General features: G+C 48.5%; 1 protein-coding gene across 4 annotated transcripts in view; it reads right to left on the reverse strand.

The window, feature by feature from the left end:
• Positions 1–7,552: 7,552 nt before the first annotated feature.
• Positions 7,553–13,768, reverse strand: part of BTBD7 (BTB domain containing 7) — a 57,634-nt gene continuing 51,418 nt past the window's right edge. For 3 of the 4 annotated variants that reach the window (XM_042944152.1, XM_042944155.1, XM_042944154.1), the window contains exon 10: positions 7,554–13,080. In XM_042944152.1, coding sequence (XP_042800086.1) covers positions 12,265–13,080 — 816 coding nt within the window. In that variant the 3' untranslated portion in view covers positions 7,554–12,264. Of the gene's footprint in view, positions 13,081–13,768 lie in introns of all 4 variants that reach the window. The other variant, XM_042944153.1, reaches the window with a different exon arrangement.

Genomic DNA, 13,768 nt, shown 5'->3' on the forward strand with positions numbered 1-13,768 from the left:
AGGAGAGAGAGGTTCGGTGATTCGGGCATCGAGCCCCTGGATCAAGCCTTACCTGAAGCGTGTGCGACTAGTAGACTTCTCTGTAGCAGAGAACTTTACTGTGGTTCACCTGCAGTGACAGAGTGCTCGCTGTCTCGCATGGTACTCATCCCCTGTTCTCTTAGTCCTTGGTGTATTTTCCCAAGCAAAAAGGCTAGTTGTGGCTTCTGGACTTGTCCACCGACCTCCCATCCAAATCTTTGGTCTTTTCCCAGCGATGCCTCTGGCTGGAGTGGGAGGGTGGTTCATGATGCTCTCGGGCACCTGCCTTAGCAGCTCTGCCCTGACTGCCCACCTGGAGACTCCCACCTGGGCTTCTCCTCAGCCATTTCTCCTCCTGTGGGGCCCGTGGCTCGTGCTCCCCTTTCCTCCCACCCACATGCCAGTCTCCTGGCTTCTCTCTCTTGCCTCCGCCTCAGGCCTGAAGGCTCCTCAGTGCAGCTCTACTAATAGTTGGATCAAAAAGTTTTATCACTGAATTAGGGCTCTCTGGAGAAACAGAACCAATAGGATATAGAAACATATCCTGTTGGGTGTGTGTGTGTGTGTGTGTGTGTGTGTACACACACACACACACTTACATATATACGATATATATTATCTGTATATATCATGAGGAATTGGCTCACACAATTATGGAGGCCAAGAAGTCCTGCGATCTGCTGTCAGCTGCAGACTCGGGAAAGCTGGTGGTGAGGTTCCAGTCCAAGACTGAAAACCCAAGACCCAAGGGGAGCTGACGAGGTAACCAGCAGCTGAGAACTGACGGACTCTCCCAGTTCAGAAGATCAATGTTCCGACTCAGGCCGAGAGGACATTTTTCTTTCCTCCGCCTTTTTCTTCTATTCAGATCCTCAACAGATCGGAGGGTACCCACACCCCGCGCCCCTGCCGGGGAGAGCGGCCTGCTGTACTCGGCCCCTGCCTTCTAATGCTAACCTCATCTGGAAACACCCTCACAGACGGACACCCAGACATCATGTTAGCCAGACATCTGGGTTCCCCATGGCCGAGTCAGGTGGACACATAAAATTAACCATCACAACAACCAACCCATCCGTTGTGTCTCATCCCCCCCACAAGCATGTTTGTGGAGTGAGCTCGGCCCCTTTGCGCGTGGCAGTTTTTGTCGTATTTGCCATTTGAACCTTCGCGGTCCACGGCCTGACCGGACCTAGAGGATCACGTTTACGCAACCTTGTCACTCTGTATCCTGCGTGGGTTCACGGCGACAGTGCCCCGTGTCTCCCCGGTGGGGCAGGGGAAGGGACTCCTGGAAGACGAGGCTGAAGCGAGGGTCAGTGCGCTGGGAGCGCGAGTCCACAAGGTGGCGCCATGATTAAGTGGGAGGCCACTGCAGACGCCTGGGTGGCTCAGTCGGTTGAGCGTCCGACTTCGGCTCGGGTCATGATCTCACAGTTTGTGGTTCGAGCCCCGCGTCGGGCTCTGTGCTGACAGCTCGGAACCTGGACCCTGCTTCGGATTCCGTGTCTCCCTCTCTCTCTGCCCCTACCCCGCTCATGCTCTATCTCTCTCTGTCTCAAAAATAAACATTAAAAAAGTGGGAGGCCGCTGGAGCTTACGGTGTGGGAGTCTCAGGGATGTAGGATTCCAGGGTGTCCAAGGAAGACTGCAGTGTCCACTAGTGACTTGGGGTCTGTGGACACGGGGTCTCCACCTCACCCTGTGGCTGGGGCCCCCGAGTGGACAAGAGCGAGGGAGAGACCACGGGTTCTGTGGTGGCACCGGGTAGGTTTGGGAGGAACGGGGAGGTGCTGGGGGGGTGGGCATCGGAGAGGAGGTGTCATCAACGGGCCTGATGCTCAGGGGTCAAGGCAGGGGCGGAGCTGTGAGTCATCAGCAGGCTGAGTGATGGAAGCTGTGGGAATGAATGAGCTCGTCACAGGGAGGAATGTGAAGAGTGAGGAGGTAGGATGCCCGGCAACAAGGTTGAAAAGATGAGCCAAGAAACAGGAAGCCAAGAGGCAGCCAGAGCGGCGGGACGGGACCCAGGAGCCACGGCACAGAAGTTAGGGGTGTCGTGGGGTCACTGTTGCCAAGTCCCATCTGTTGAGATCTAGACAAGCTCTAAGCCAACTGAGCCAAGAGACAAAGGTAAGATAGGTGGGTTTCTCCCCTAACCCCCTTCATTCCTCATAAAGCTGATTTGGGTAACATGACTTTCTCTATGGGTTCATGGGCTCCTGACCCTGAACTCTGGAATTGGGCAGACAATGGCAGGCACCAGCTGTGGGACAGACAAGCAGGGTCTCTACGGCCGGGCTGGCTTCCCCGTTGACCGGGGACGTTGGGGAGTTTCTGCCGTCTGTGGGTAGCTGGTTCCCAAGACAGAGGAAGGAGAGAAGAGGCCGGCCCGAGGCAGAGCCTTGCCAGCCTGTTCCCTAACGTCAGCTCGCAACAGTCAAGAGCACTCCCGAGTGCCCTCCACGTGGGGGCACGAGGTGGGCAGTGCCCGCCCTAATTTGTCACGTGAAGGTGGTTGGGGACCAGGCCAGGTGTGATGGCTGGGAGGGAGGGGAGCAAACAGCTGGAAGCACAGGGAGGAGGGCAGGACAGAGAGAGGGAGGACGTGGGCCTGGGAGGTGCGGCTGAAAGGTCAGAGACACTAGGGCAGCTAAGTGCTGTGTGAGGAGGCAACACCCAGAGCAGGGGCTGCGGGTGAGACAGCTTCACTGACCAAGTGAGGACCTTAGGAGACAGGACAGGGTGGGCTCCAGAGCCAAGGGGGCAGGGGGCCAGGCCGCCTCCCCGCACCAGGGGTGGGCGATGTAGGTGGGGTGTTGGTTTGAGGCCACCGCTGGGTGAGTGTCCATCTGAAGGCATCTGGCCCACAAGGCCAAGGAGCAAGCGGCAAGCGGGATCCCGGTGGCCCTTTGGGAAGGTGGGGAGAGCAGGTGTGGGCTGGGGACCATGTGACTGTCTTCAATAGTCCTCCAAAGCTTGGGTCCAGGCACAGGATATGGACACGTCCGTTGTTTATGTGTTGAGTTTGGCCAGGAGGACGGCTGAGAAAGTGCACAAGGGAAAGGGGCAGACACCTGGAGTGGGGAGTCGGGAGGTCAGAGGCCAGAGTTCTAGAAAAGGCACAAGAGGGGTATCAGGAGGACCTGGACAGGGAAGATGGGGACCTGAGAGCAGGAAGCGAGGGGAGCCCTTCTGGGGACAAGGGGAAGGTGTGTCACAGAGTGGGCAGCAGAAATGGAAGAGCAGGTGGCTGGAGATGGTGAAGACGTGGATGGAGAGGACAACAGCCAGGCTGACTCAGGGTGTGAAAGGAGAGCCAGTGTGGGGGCGAGGTGAAGGGAAGCGGGGCAGGCAGATGGTAGGAGCTTCGAGGTGCTACTGAGGGAGGCAGCCGTGCACCGACGTCGTCCTGACCCTCGGTGCATGGAAAGTGCCGGAAGGAGCGCACGCTTGGGAGCAGGCTGCAGGGTGTCAGGAGAGCTGGGACCGAGCTGAGGTGGAAGAGGAGGAGGAAGGTGTTGCGGGGGCGGGACGCCCCCGGGCAGGGCTGGGCGACGGGCAGGGGTCAGGGGCCTCCCTGGGAGCTGGAGAGGGCGGAGGGCTGGGTAAGGCCCCGGCAGGGCAGGAAGCACAGCGGGGGGCGGCGGGGGGGGGGGCAGTGGGAAGTGGGCACACTCTGGTCTCTCAGGGGTTTGGCGCACCTTCTGGAATATACAGAAAGGGGAAAAGCAACTGCATTTAGTTCAGGCACGGAGGGTGGGGAGGAATTTAAGGTACATCCCAGAGAAGACTCTGGATACGGAGGATACTTACGTAGCTGAGTAGTGTAAGGCTGAGGGGTTTCAGGAGGAGGGCGCAGAAGGCAGCAGCTGCCCGCAGCACCTCACAGCAGCCCCGCGAGGCAGGAGCTTCTTGCTCTGAGAACCGGAATAAGACTTCGGTTCAGGGTGCCTTGAGGATTATGAGGCAAAACACACAAAGTCCACCATCAGAGCTCAGCGAGCAAACTGCTGTCACCCCATTGAAGGATGAGGCCCCTGAGGGTGAGCTGCTTGACCCCAGGTCCCTGAGGCCCGGATGTGCCGTGGTTGGCACCCCCGTGACTGTCCTCACTGAGCCCTTCCTCCCTCGGGTTTCCTGTCCTCAGCTTTTCACTCCCTCCGAAGTCCAGCCGCCGCCATCCAGCAGATTCCCCAAAGTTTAAAGACCAGTGATGCTGGCCTCCAAATCTGAGGCTCTGTGAGGAGGTGAGGCTCCCACCCCGGGGAGACTTCAGAGGAGGACGTCACCCTGGTGCCAATGCAAAGCTCAGGCGGGCATCTGAGGAGATGTGCATGGGCAGCTCTGGGGCGGGCAGGCGGGGAGGTTTCAGAGACTGAATAAAAAGGGGTCCGTGAGCCAGAAATATGCAGATGGAGGGACATGTCAGGGGGTCACTGAAGTGAAGCCCATGAAAAATCCCAGTGTCATTATCAGTGCCATGTGTAAAGCTGCATTTGGAGCAGGGACAGTGCAAAGTTAGCAGGTGACGGAGGGCAGAACCTTGTACCTGACTTCGGTCCTTTCCGTCAAAGGGAACGCGCTTCAAACCCACACAAGCAGAGAGAACGTGACAGGGGGGATCTGGGGATCCTGAGGCTCACTTCCTGTGGGCGGCATGCCAGTGTCCTTCTGTACAGGATGACCAAACACCAGGAATGACCAGATGTCTCAGTTCATCTGCCCCCCTGGTGCCATCAAGTGGGGGATGGTAGGTTCTGGTAACTGGCATCGTGGCGGGGGGGGGGGGGGCAGGGGCGGGGCGGGAAACCTTCCCTGGTGTTCCCTTGAGGATTCTAAGACGAACATTCAGCTATTGCTGAATGATCTCCGAACACCTGCAGAAAGCAGCTGGATTAGGAACGGGGTGTTGTAGCTCCTCTCTCCCGCCCCCACCCCAGAGCCACTCAGGCTCGTCTCTGCGTCTCACCTCCCACTCCCTCCTTCCCCAGTCTGCAGCCTTGCCAGCCTCACTCTCCTCCATGGGCTGCTAGCCCAAAGCATCTTTTGGGCCTTATCTCCCCAAATCTCTGAGCAGCAAGAAGGGTGGAATTGGTCTCTTACTTCTTTTAATTAGCTTGAAAAGGTAATACATGCATGTAACTTGAAAATTCAACCAGGACAAAATGTGTACGTTAAGCCCCCACCCGCTGACAACGCCCCTTAAGGCCGTCCTGGGAACATTTGTACAGACCCCTTGGACATCTTTTCATCTATGCGGGTGTATTACAGACCTCCTTTGTCTTGTTTTCCCACAAGTAGGAGCATGGTGTGCATTACTTTGTATTTTCACTTCTTTTACTTCCTACATTCTGAAGATCATAGTCCCTGCTTTTTTTTTTTTTTTTTAACTTTTTTTTTTTTTTGAGATGGCCAGGGAGAGAGTCCCAAGCAGGTTCTGCAGTGTCGTCACAGAGCCCAATGCGGAGCTCGAACTTCACGGAACTAGGAGATCATGACCTGAACCGAAGTCTTAACCAACTGAGCTGAGCCACCCAGGCCCCTCACAGTCCTTGCTTTGCAGCCAGGCCCTGCCTGGCCTTTGGAATGACACATATGCTGGTTTCCTTTCTACCTGGTAGGCGGCCTTGGCCAGCAGCTCCCCCTAGCTGAACTGTGAAGGTCAGAGTTCCTCCAAGTTGATTCCTGGGCCCTCTTTTCATCTTTTTTGTTTTCAATGTTTATTTTTGAGAGAGAGAGAGAGGGAGGGAGAGAGAACGCGTGTGCATGAGCAGGGTAGGGGCAGAGAGAGAGGGAGACACAGAATCTGAAGCAGGCTCCAGGCTCTGAGCTGTCAGCAGAGCCCAATGTGGGGCTGGGACTCACAAACCGCAAGATCACGACCTGAGCCGAAGTCGGATGCTTCGGCACCCCGGGCCCTCTTTTCATCTTAAACCTTTCCCCCGTAGTCACCAATCTACTCCCAAGGCTTTCCACGTGCCCACATATGTAGACAACTCCCACCTAGCACCTCCAGCTTAGACCCCTTCCTCTGAGCGTCTAAGCTTGCGCAGAATGGCCAAGTGCAGACGACCGACATTAGACTCCCAACTTTCTGCCGACCCGACTCCTCCTGCCTCAGGTTCTGCATCTTCCTGGAAACCCTCCCCGCGAATCCCTCTCCTCCTTGCGCTGTGGTTCGGGCTTTCCCTTGATTGCACTCTGCAGCTCACTTCCTTCCACACTAAGTCTTCCCAATCCCGGGACCGGTTAGACCCCCAGCCTTAACTTCTGTAATAATCCAGTGTCTTTTGTTCCTCAAGACCCAAAAATTGTTATGGGCATGGCTGTGTCTTGTTCATCACCGTCATCTCAGGACTTAGCAGTCTGGCAGTTAGAAGTCACTTACTTATTGAGCAAATAAATGTTTGCGGAACAAATGCACGCCTCACTCATGCCTACCTCCACCCCCAGCACATTATGCTTCCCTGCCCGGGCCACCACACCTCCTGGTGCGCCGTACAATTCCATGGTTCAGAACTTGGGCTCCGGAGCCACACTGTCTGGGTTTGAGCCTGAGGCCTTCACTAACTTACTAGGTGTGTGACCTTGGACAAGTTACTTGATATCTCTGTGCTTTGGTTTTCTCATCTGTAATAAAATAGCACTAATGATAGCATGTATTAAAGGAAGTACCTAATTCATTGATTAAAGAAAAAAAAAATAAAGAAAAATAAAGAAAAAAAAATAAACATGAATCTGGCATGTTTCGCCTCCCATTCATTCCTGGGCCATGTCGAGCCAGTCTTCCCCTCTGCCATGATAACCTCTTACTGCTCTGTCCTGTTTTGTTTCTGGGACAAAAGTCATTTCCAGCAAGAGTCCAAAGTTTCTGAGGATAGGTGTCCTGTTGGCTGTCTGCTGTGGAGGCTGGACCCAAGAACTATTCCTCAGTGCCCTAAGGAAAGGTGAGGCCTGATGTGGCTAGGGAGCTGCCTGAACCCGCTGTCCTAGGGCCATCTGCAAGCACAGGAATGAAGTTGACTTATTCAATTTTTCATTTTTAGATCTTTAAGAAGCTCACATACACACACACAAAAAAAACCACCTTATATTTTATCTTGAAAGTCCACAGTTAAACCTAAGATGGAGAATCGCCTTAGTAAGGCATGAAGGTGGAAAGGTTAGAATGAATTTATTAGTAAAATGATTAAAATAAAAAATAGATTTTATAGCAATTGAGAAAATGGTAATTAGAAAACTTTGTTTCACATATGATTTTTCAGAAAACTAGTCAAGATCATCAAGATCATGACTCCATTACCCTTTCAAATTGAAAAATATGAAGGAGCCCTAGTTTGAAAGAGAAAAAAGTGCAGACGCTTGGACACCTAGGAGTCTTGGGACACATCTGGGTCTCTCAGTAACCGACCACCGTGGTTGGCACACTCTGGGCGGGGGTTCATGCGGTCAGGATGCAGAACTTCCTTTGGAGACCCCTGTGCAAGTAACTTTGCTACAATTTGTAAGCTGAAATCTCTCAGAAATTTCCCAGTGAAGTAAAAGAATGAATCTGACTCAGATGAAAATGTGGTATTCCAAGAAAACCGTAATAATTTTTAAAAGCCCCTGATGGACTGAAACCCTGGAGACACAGGGGACATTCACCTTTCTTCCCAATTCTACCCTTGGGGTGGTACCATCACCCCACCCCTAAGTTGAGGATTGCGTGCTACAGGGCTGAAACAGACTATCCAAGTCAGCAGATTCTATACAAGCCGTTTATTTGAAATGCCAACTATATGTAGGATAAAGTCAGTGCTACATGCTTATTAGTAACAGTAGAAAAATAGAACCAGTGGAAACCTTTGTACAACCGTAATGATACTCAAAAGAGAAATGTATCGTTTTACAATGCTTCACACAGACGAATTCAAGTTTGGAGGTACCTAAATAAAAATACTATATATTTCTTTAAAAAACACTATGTACAATTGAAGCGTAAACAAGTTTTACAAAGTACTGGTTATGCAGGTTGTAGAAAACACTTGCATAGGACATGAAATCCGTTTAAGAAAAATTTCTGAGCCTTTAGCATTGAAGGCACTTGACTTCATAGCAGTAACAGCACAACCACAGGAAATGCAGTGTTGTAGAAGATGCCACCTCTCTGAAGTATAGATGTGGTACACAAACGGCAAGTGGAATTCAGGAATCTGTATCTTTGAGCCACCCCATCTAAGAGCAGGATCCCACACCACCTGCCCATGGAACCCGGATACACGGTCACGTGTAGTACACAAAGAAGCTTCCAGAGCTTACCTCGTCTCTTAGAACCCACGTAAACACACCAACACGAGAGGCTGTTTTCAAGACACACACACTTGTAAGTCATCTTTCTAGAAACGGCCACAGCGTTATGATATTCAGAATGTGGAAGGCTGACACATGGTCTGAGGGTTTTCTAGAAGGAAAAAAAAAAAAAACCCAAAGACTTGCCAATAAAACAATTGTGCAACCGCTATTGCAATCTCCAGGACAAAAAGACAACTTAACAGTTCATAAAACATTGTTCATACGACAGTGTCCATGGAAAATAGTCAAATACCTTTTAGTGTGTGACGGCAACTCTTTTAGCAAGGTTATGTGTAATGAGGTTTGAAAGTAAACCACTTAGTAGACAAAGTAAACCATTGCAGAACCGGGAATAGCACCCATCACTGCTGCTGTAATAGTAACTTTCAACTGAAAAGTTGAAAGTCAACCAAATAATAATTAAAAAAAAAAAAAAAAGTCATTTCCCTTTGAGTTCATTCCTAAGCGAAAAACATGAATGCCTTAGAATTGCAAAACAAGTGTCTTAGAAGTGTTTCATGAAACACGTTTCCCCCTAAAAGGAGGATGACACATCACGAAAATACCTATTTTGCTGAGTAGTTACTGAGAAATGTTAACCCTTCCCCTCCAGAGACTGGTGCGGGGTCGGCTGGGAGCCCCTGCCGCCCCCACACTGCCCCCTTCACACTCTGCATCATCACCCTCATTCAAATGGACAAGGACCGTCCAATGCCAGAATGTGAACAAACAACCAAAAGAAAATCCAATAAAGGATGGCAATCTTGTAATAAAAAGAGTTGAGGACGCAAAACCAAGAATAGGTAAAGTTTCACAGACAGTTCGACAAAAAGACTCCAATACAAAGAACTTGTTAAAAATCCTGAAGATCCAACTGGTTCTGGAAATGCCAGGAGAGCTTAGGTCTAGGATGTATGCCTGGAGAAGGCTAAGGGGGATGGGACAAAGGCCGTGATATGTGGAAAACTCAAATGGCTGCTTTTCAGTGATCGTTTTTGCCTTTCATTCATGCTATTTCTTTTCGAGTCACAGGTGACTTTGTAGTTAAATTATCCACCAAAATCACAAAACCAAGACAAAAATATAAGAAAAAGACCAACAGCATCTTGAAGAAACATGGATCTTCTCTTTCTGCTCCAGGGGCTAAACGGTAGTTCTCTAAACTGTCACACAGTGGGCACCGAGGGAGGTGATTGTCTGATGGCCTGATTGTCCACGGTCTCAAGAGGAGATCTGGTATTCTTTCTGAGATTTGGTTCTCATGAAATTTCTAAACTGAGTGACACGCCAGGTCCCAAATTTTATATTCTACATACGCTTTTTTTCTCTAAGAGCCATCTTACTCAGGCTTCACATTTATCTTAGTACAACAGCATTAGAAGATTTTAGTGCCAGGTTCGCATTACAAAGGATTGAAGAGGTGGGTTCCAAAGCCAGAGGCACACAGCTGTTCACCTACCCCGGCCACCACGCCTCACAAGGTACATCAGAAGTCCACTGTCGCCCACCCGAACACACACAAGCCACATCTGCTTACCTTCTGCAAAGTCTCACCAGTCCACAATCCCATGGGTTAGAGTCAGTTCCTCTCTACACACAGTTTAGTCAGAGCAGCTATTAAATTAGTAAAAGCAAACTTCATAAATTAAAGTAGGAACAGTGGCCACTTGTTTTTATGTTTGGGGAATATGAAAGAATATTTGATACATTTTCAGAAAAATGAACGTGTGACGTCAAATAGCTCTTATCTAACATTTTGAAAAATACAGGTCAGAGATGAGAAAGCTTTTTCCCACCCAGATTAGCTCTACTCACTCTTATTTGCGGTACTAGCGTGGTACGGTCTGAATTCAGAATAGAAATCTAAAACTACATCAAAGTAATTCATGTCAAGACATGTATATAAATACACGTTAAGGAATATGATGGAATTAACAGTTTTGTTTCTGGAGACAGAATGAGATCGGCTTCAAAAGACACCATCATCTATTATAAAGAGTCAAACCTCCTCAAAATGAGAACAGAGTCCTATGTTTTTCTAGCTCTAAAAAAAAAAGGAGCCTCAAAGGCGAAGCTAGCCAACCTCCCAGGGGCTGAGTGTTCGCTCCGGGAGGCATGGAGCTCAGTGCGCACCACCGCCGGCATCGATGAGCACGCCAGCAGCAGCCAACTCGGCGGGCAGCACAACGCGGGGCAACGGTTGGCCGTATGCGGATAGACTGACGAGTTTCTCATCTTTGAGACTACCGACTGTTAGGATTTTTTAAAATGTCAGATTATTCCTGAGTGTATATCCACAGGGTGAAGTAGGAAAGACTGTAAGAGAAACTACAGCTTCGGGAGAAATCAGAGTTGTTGACACCCAATAGAAACCTATTTACTTAAAAGTGCATGTAATTCATTTATATGGTAGCTTGTAAAGGCTCCCTAGCCCTGCATAGTTTTAGAGTGAGTGTGAGTGATTCATAGTTTTATATATATATACATACGCAGAAAAGAGGCTCCCAGACATCCTTCATATGAGGGGATGTTCAGCAAGTCTCTTTTCTTCTAAGTGCTACGGCTGTGTGTGTATGTGTTTGTAAAAATACAAAGTGAATGCTCAAATAATGTTAAAGTGATTTAAAAACTCAAATACTAATATATTTACACTGGAGAGTAAGAAAAAAAAAACAGTCCTTAGCTCACACATTGCCCTTCCAAGGGAGAGGATCTTAAAAGATCCCATGTGCTCAGTGGTTCAGTAAAATCCCAAACCAGTGCCCCCCAATGGAGTTCAAGTAGGACATGTAGTGTTTCACTGGGAAAAGAAAAAAAAAAAGGTTTCTTTTTCTTTTTTTGGTGACAAAGCATTATGCGTTCTACAACAACTTTTTTAGGACACCAAAATTCAGACACACTTTGAAAAACATTTAAAAGAAAACATAGGCTTACAAACACCAAATGACATCCATAAGACTGAAGCCCTTTTGTTTTTTTTTTCCCACAGAGAGCAAGACAACTGAAGGCAGCAAGCAGTCCTCAGCTGGAGAGTCGAAGCTCAGAACCAGAAATCCCGTAGTGCAAGCTTTAAGTCACTTCGTTATTTCCACTGCCTTAGGATTCCAGAAAATCTGATGTCTTTAGAACCTCATCTAGTGATACGCTGATCCACACTACCAGCATTCGCAGGAATTCTGACAGCGTCCACACTGGGAACAAAGCAAGAGCTTTAAGCCTGGGCACAAAAGGCTTTGCTCCTTTCTGTTCTTTATGGAACCAGAAAACTTCAGGATCCTGATTGGACTCCCGCTGGAGGAATGAAGACCAGCTCCCAAAGACTTACTAAGTAAGAAAGAATGATACTAGGTTTATGGAGACTGAGCAGGAAGATTTCTGAACTAAAACGATTACTGAAAAGAGAGGAGCATTTTGATGTGCTGTTCTTTGGAATTTCTATAATTAAAAAATAAACACAGAACTATTTCATAAGAAAATACATCTTAGTGTGCAATCCAATGCACGTGGAAACTGGTAGATGAAAGGTAAAATGCAAAAAAGTATGAAAATACAGTTCCTTTAAATGTGGCAATAAAGTGTAACATACTGATATAAAATCAACACAGATAAAATAAATGTACAAGTGCAAAAAAAATCCCATCATTTGTAAAGAGAAAAAAAAGTGCCAGCTTGCTTGCTCTTAAAAATGCTTCCCCACATAATTGTTCTAACACAAAATAGACAGATGCAGCATTCAAAATAACCCTCTTAGCATGCCATGTCTAATAAACATGTATATACAAAAACGAGAATAAACTAATGTGAAACTGAGTTCGCTGGCATCAATAAACTGGTCTCTAAGTTGTTGGGTTACATCATAAAATGGGATGTTTCACATCTCAGGCACAGACGACTTGGAGGTTGCTCTCAGAGGGCAGACTTTTTATAGAGGAAGTCTGGCTTGCTTGGTGACCTCCTTCCCCTGCTTATTGAATCTTCCCTTTCTAAATCGGAATTTCGCTGAGCTCCATGGCCCAGGGACTCGCTGTCGGCCAGTCTCCTACTGGGTCTCTCTTCCGGAGCTTCAGAGCTGCATGCAGAATGTGAGGGTCTGTTGGGAGTCAGCCCAAAAGTCAAGTCAGTTTCTACTGCTGTTCGTCCCCTGACGTGGGCTGGACCATTGCCAACATTTTCTGGGGCTGCCAAAGGAAAGTCTGACCGCTGGGGAGGTTGCTCAACGACATCAAGGTGTATTGGCTCATTCTTTTGTCTGTGTAGATGCCCGTCAGGGGAAAGTGGATATTCTCTCCTAGCTTCTTCCTGCTTTTTAGGAGAGGTCTGGCTAGGTAGGTAGGCTGACTTTAAGCCACTTGGTGATGCCTTATTGTGGCTATACAAATCGGGACCAAAATATCCACCTCGCGAAGGGGAGGGGGTGCGTCTGCCAGGAGCAGGCGTAGAAGGTCTGCAAGCAGCATTTGAGAAGTCATAGAAATCCGGATATTCCTGCTGATTTTCTCGAGCATCTGCTTTTGGCTCTAGCGTGTGTTTCTTTCGAGACGTGTGTGTGTGCCTCTGTGGAATACACGACAGATGCTGGGGAGGCCCTGGTCCTACTTCAGAAACTGATTGGCTTAATTCTGTGTCAACAGCCAGTTCTGGAAGCCTCCTGTCCTTGAGTGACATTGTGGACACACCCATGGCAATGTCCGGCATTAGATCGTTTAGCACAGGTTGGGTACACTGCAAACAGAGATAAAGGAAGAGAGGTTAAAAGAAAAAGGCCCATGACACCCTCTTTGTAAAACTGATGTTCACTGATTTTGCTTCCTCATTATAAAAGTAATACAGGCTTAGTTTTAAGAATGATAAAAATATAGAAAACCATAGAAGCCAAAAAAACCCAAAAACAAAAACATTAACCTTCCCTGAGATAATCACCGTTAACAATTTAAGGTATTTCTCACTTTTTTTTTCTCTGCACATATATTAATCTTCACAAAATGTAGTGCATATATAAATCTGTGGCTAAATTTTGAGATTATTATTCCACTGTACTGATGAGCCATGGCTTACTTAACCATTCTCCCACTGCTGATATGAAGGCTGTTTCCTATTTCTCATTATTGTAATCAAGACTGTAATGGGGGTACCTGGCTGGGTTGGTGGAGCATGTGACTCTTGATCTTGGGGTTGTGAGTCTGAGCCCCACATTGGGTGCAGAGACTACTTAAAAACAAAAGCTTAAAAAAAGAGACTGCGACAAACATACAAATAAATTACCTGTAAAAGGAATTTTATTTAAAATAAAAAGTAAGGGGACTAGGGTGGCTCAGTCAGTTAAGGGTCTGACTCTTGATCTTGGCTCAAACCATGATCTTGCGGTTCGTGGCATCAAGCCCCAAGTCAGGCTCTGTGATCACAGCGCAGA

The sequence above is a fragment of the Panthera leo genome, chromosome B3 (genome assembly GCF_018350215.1).
Source record: "Panthera leo isolate Ple1 chromosome B3, P.leo_Ple1_pat1.1, whole genome shotgun sequence".
NCBI classification, from domain to species: domain Eukaryota; kingdom Metazoa; phylum Chordata; class Mammalia; order Carnivora; family Felidae; genus Panthera; species Panthera leo.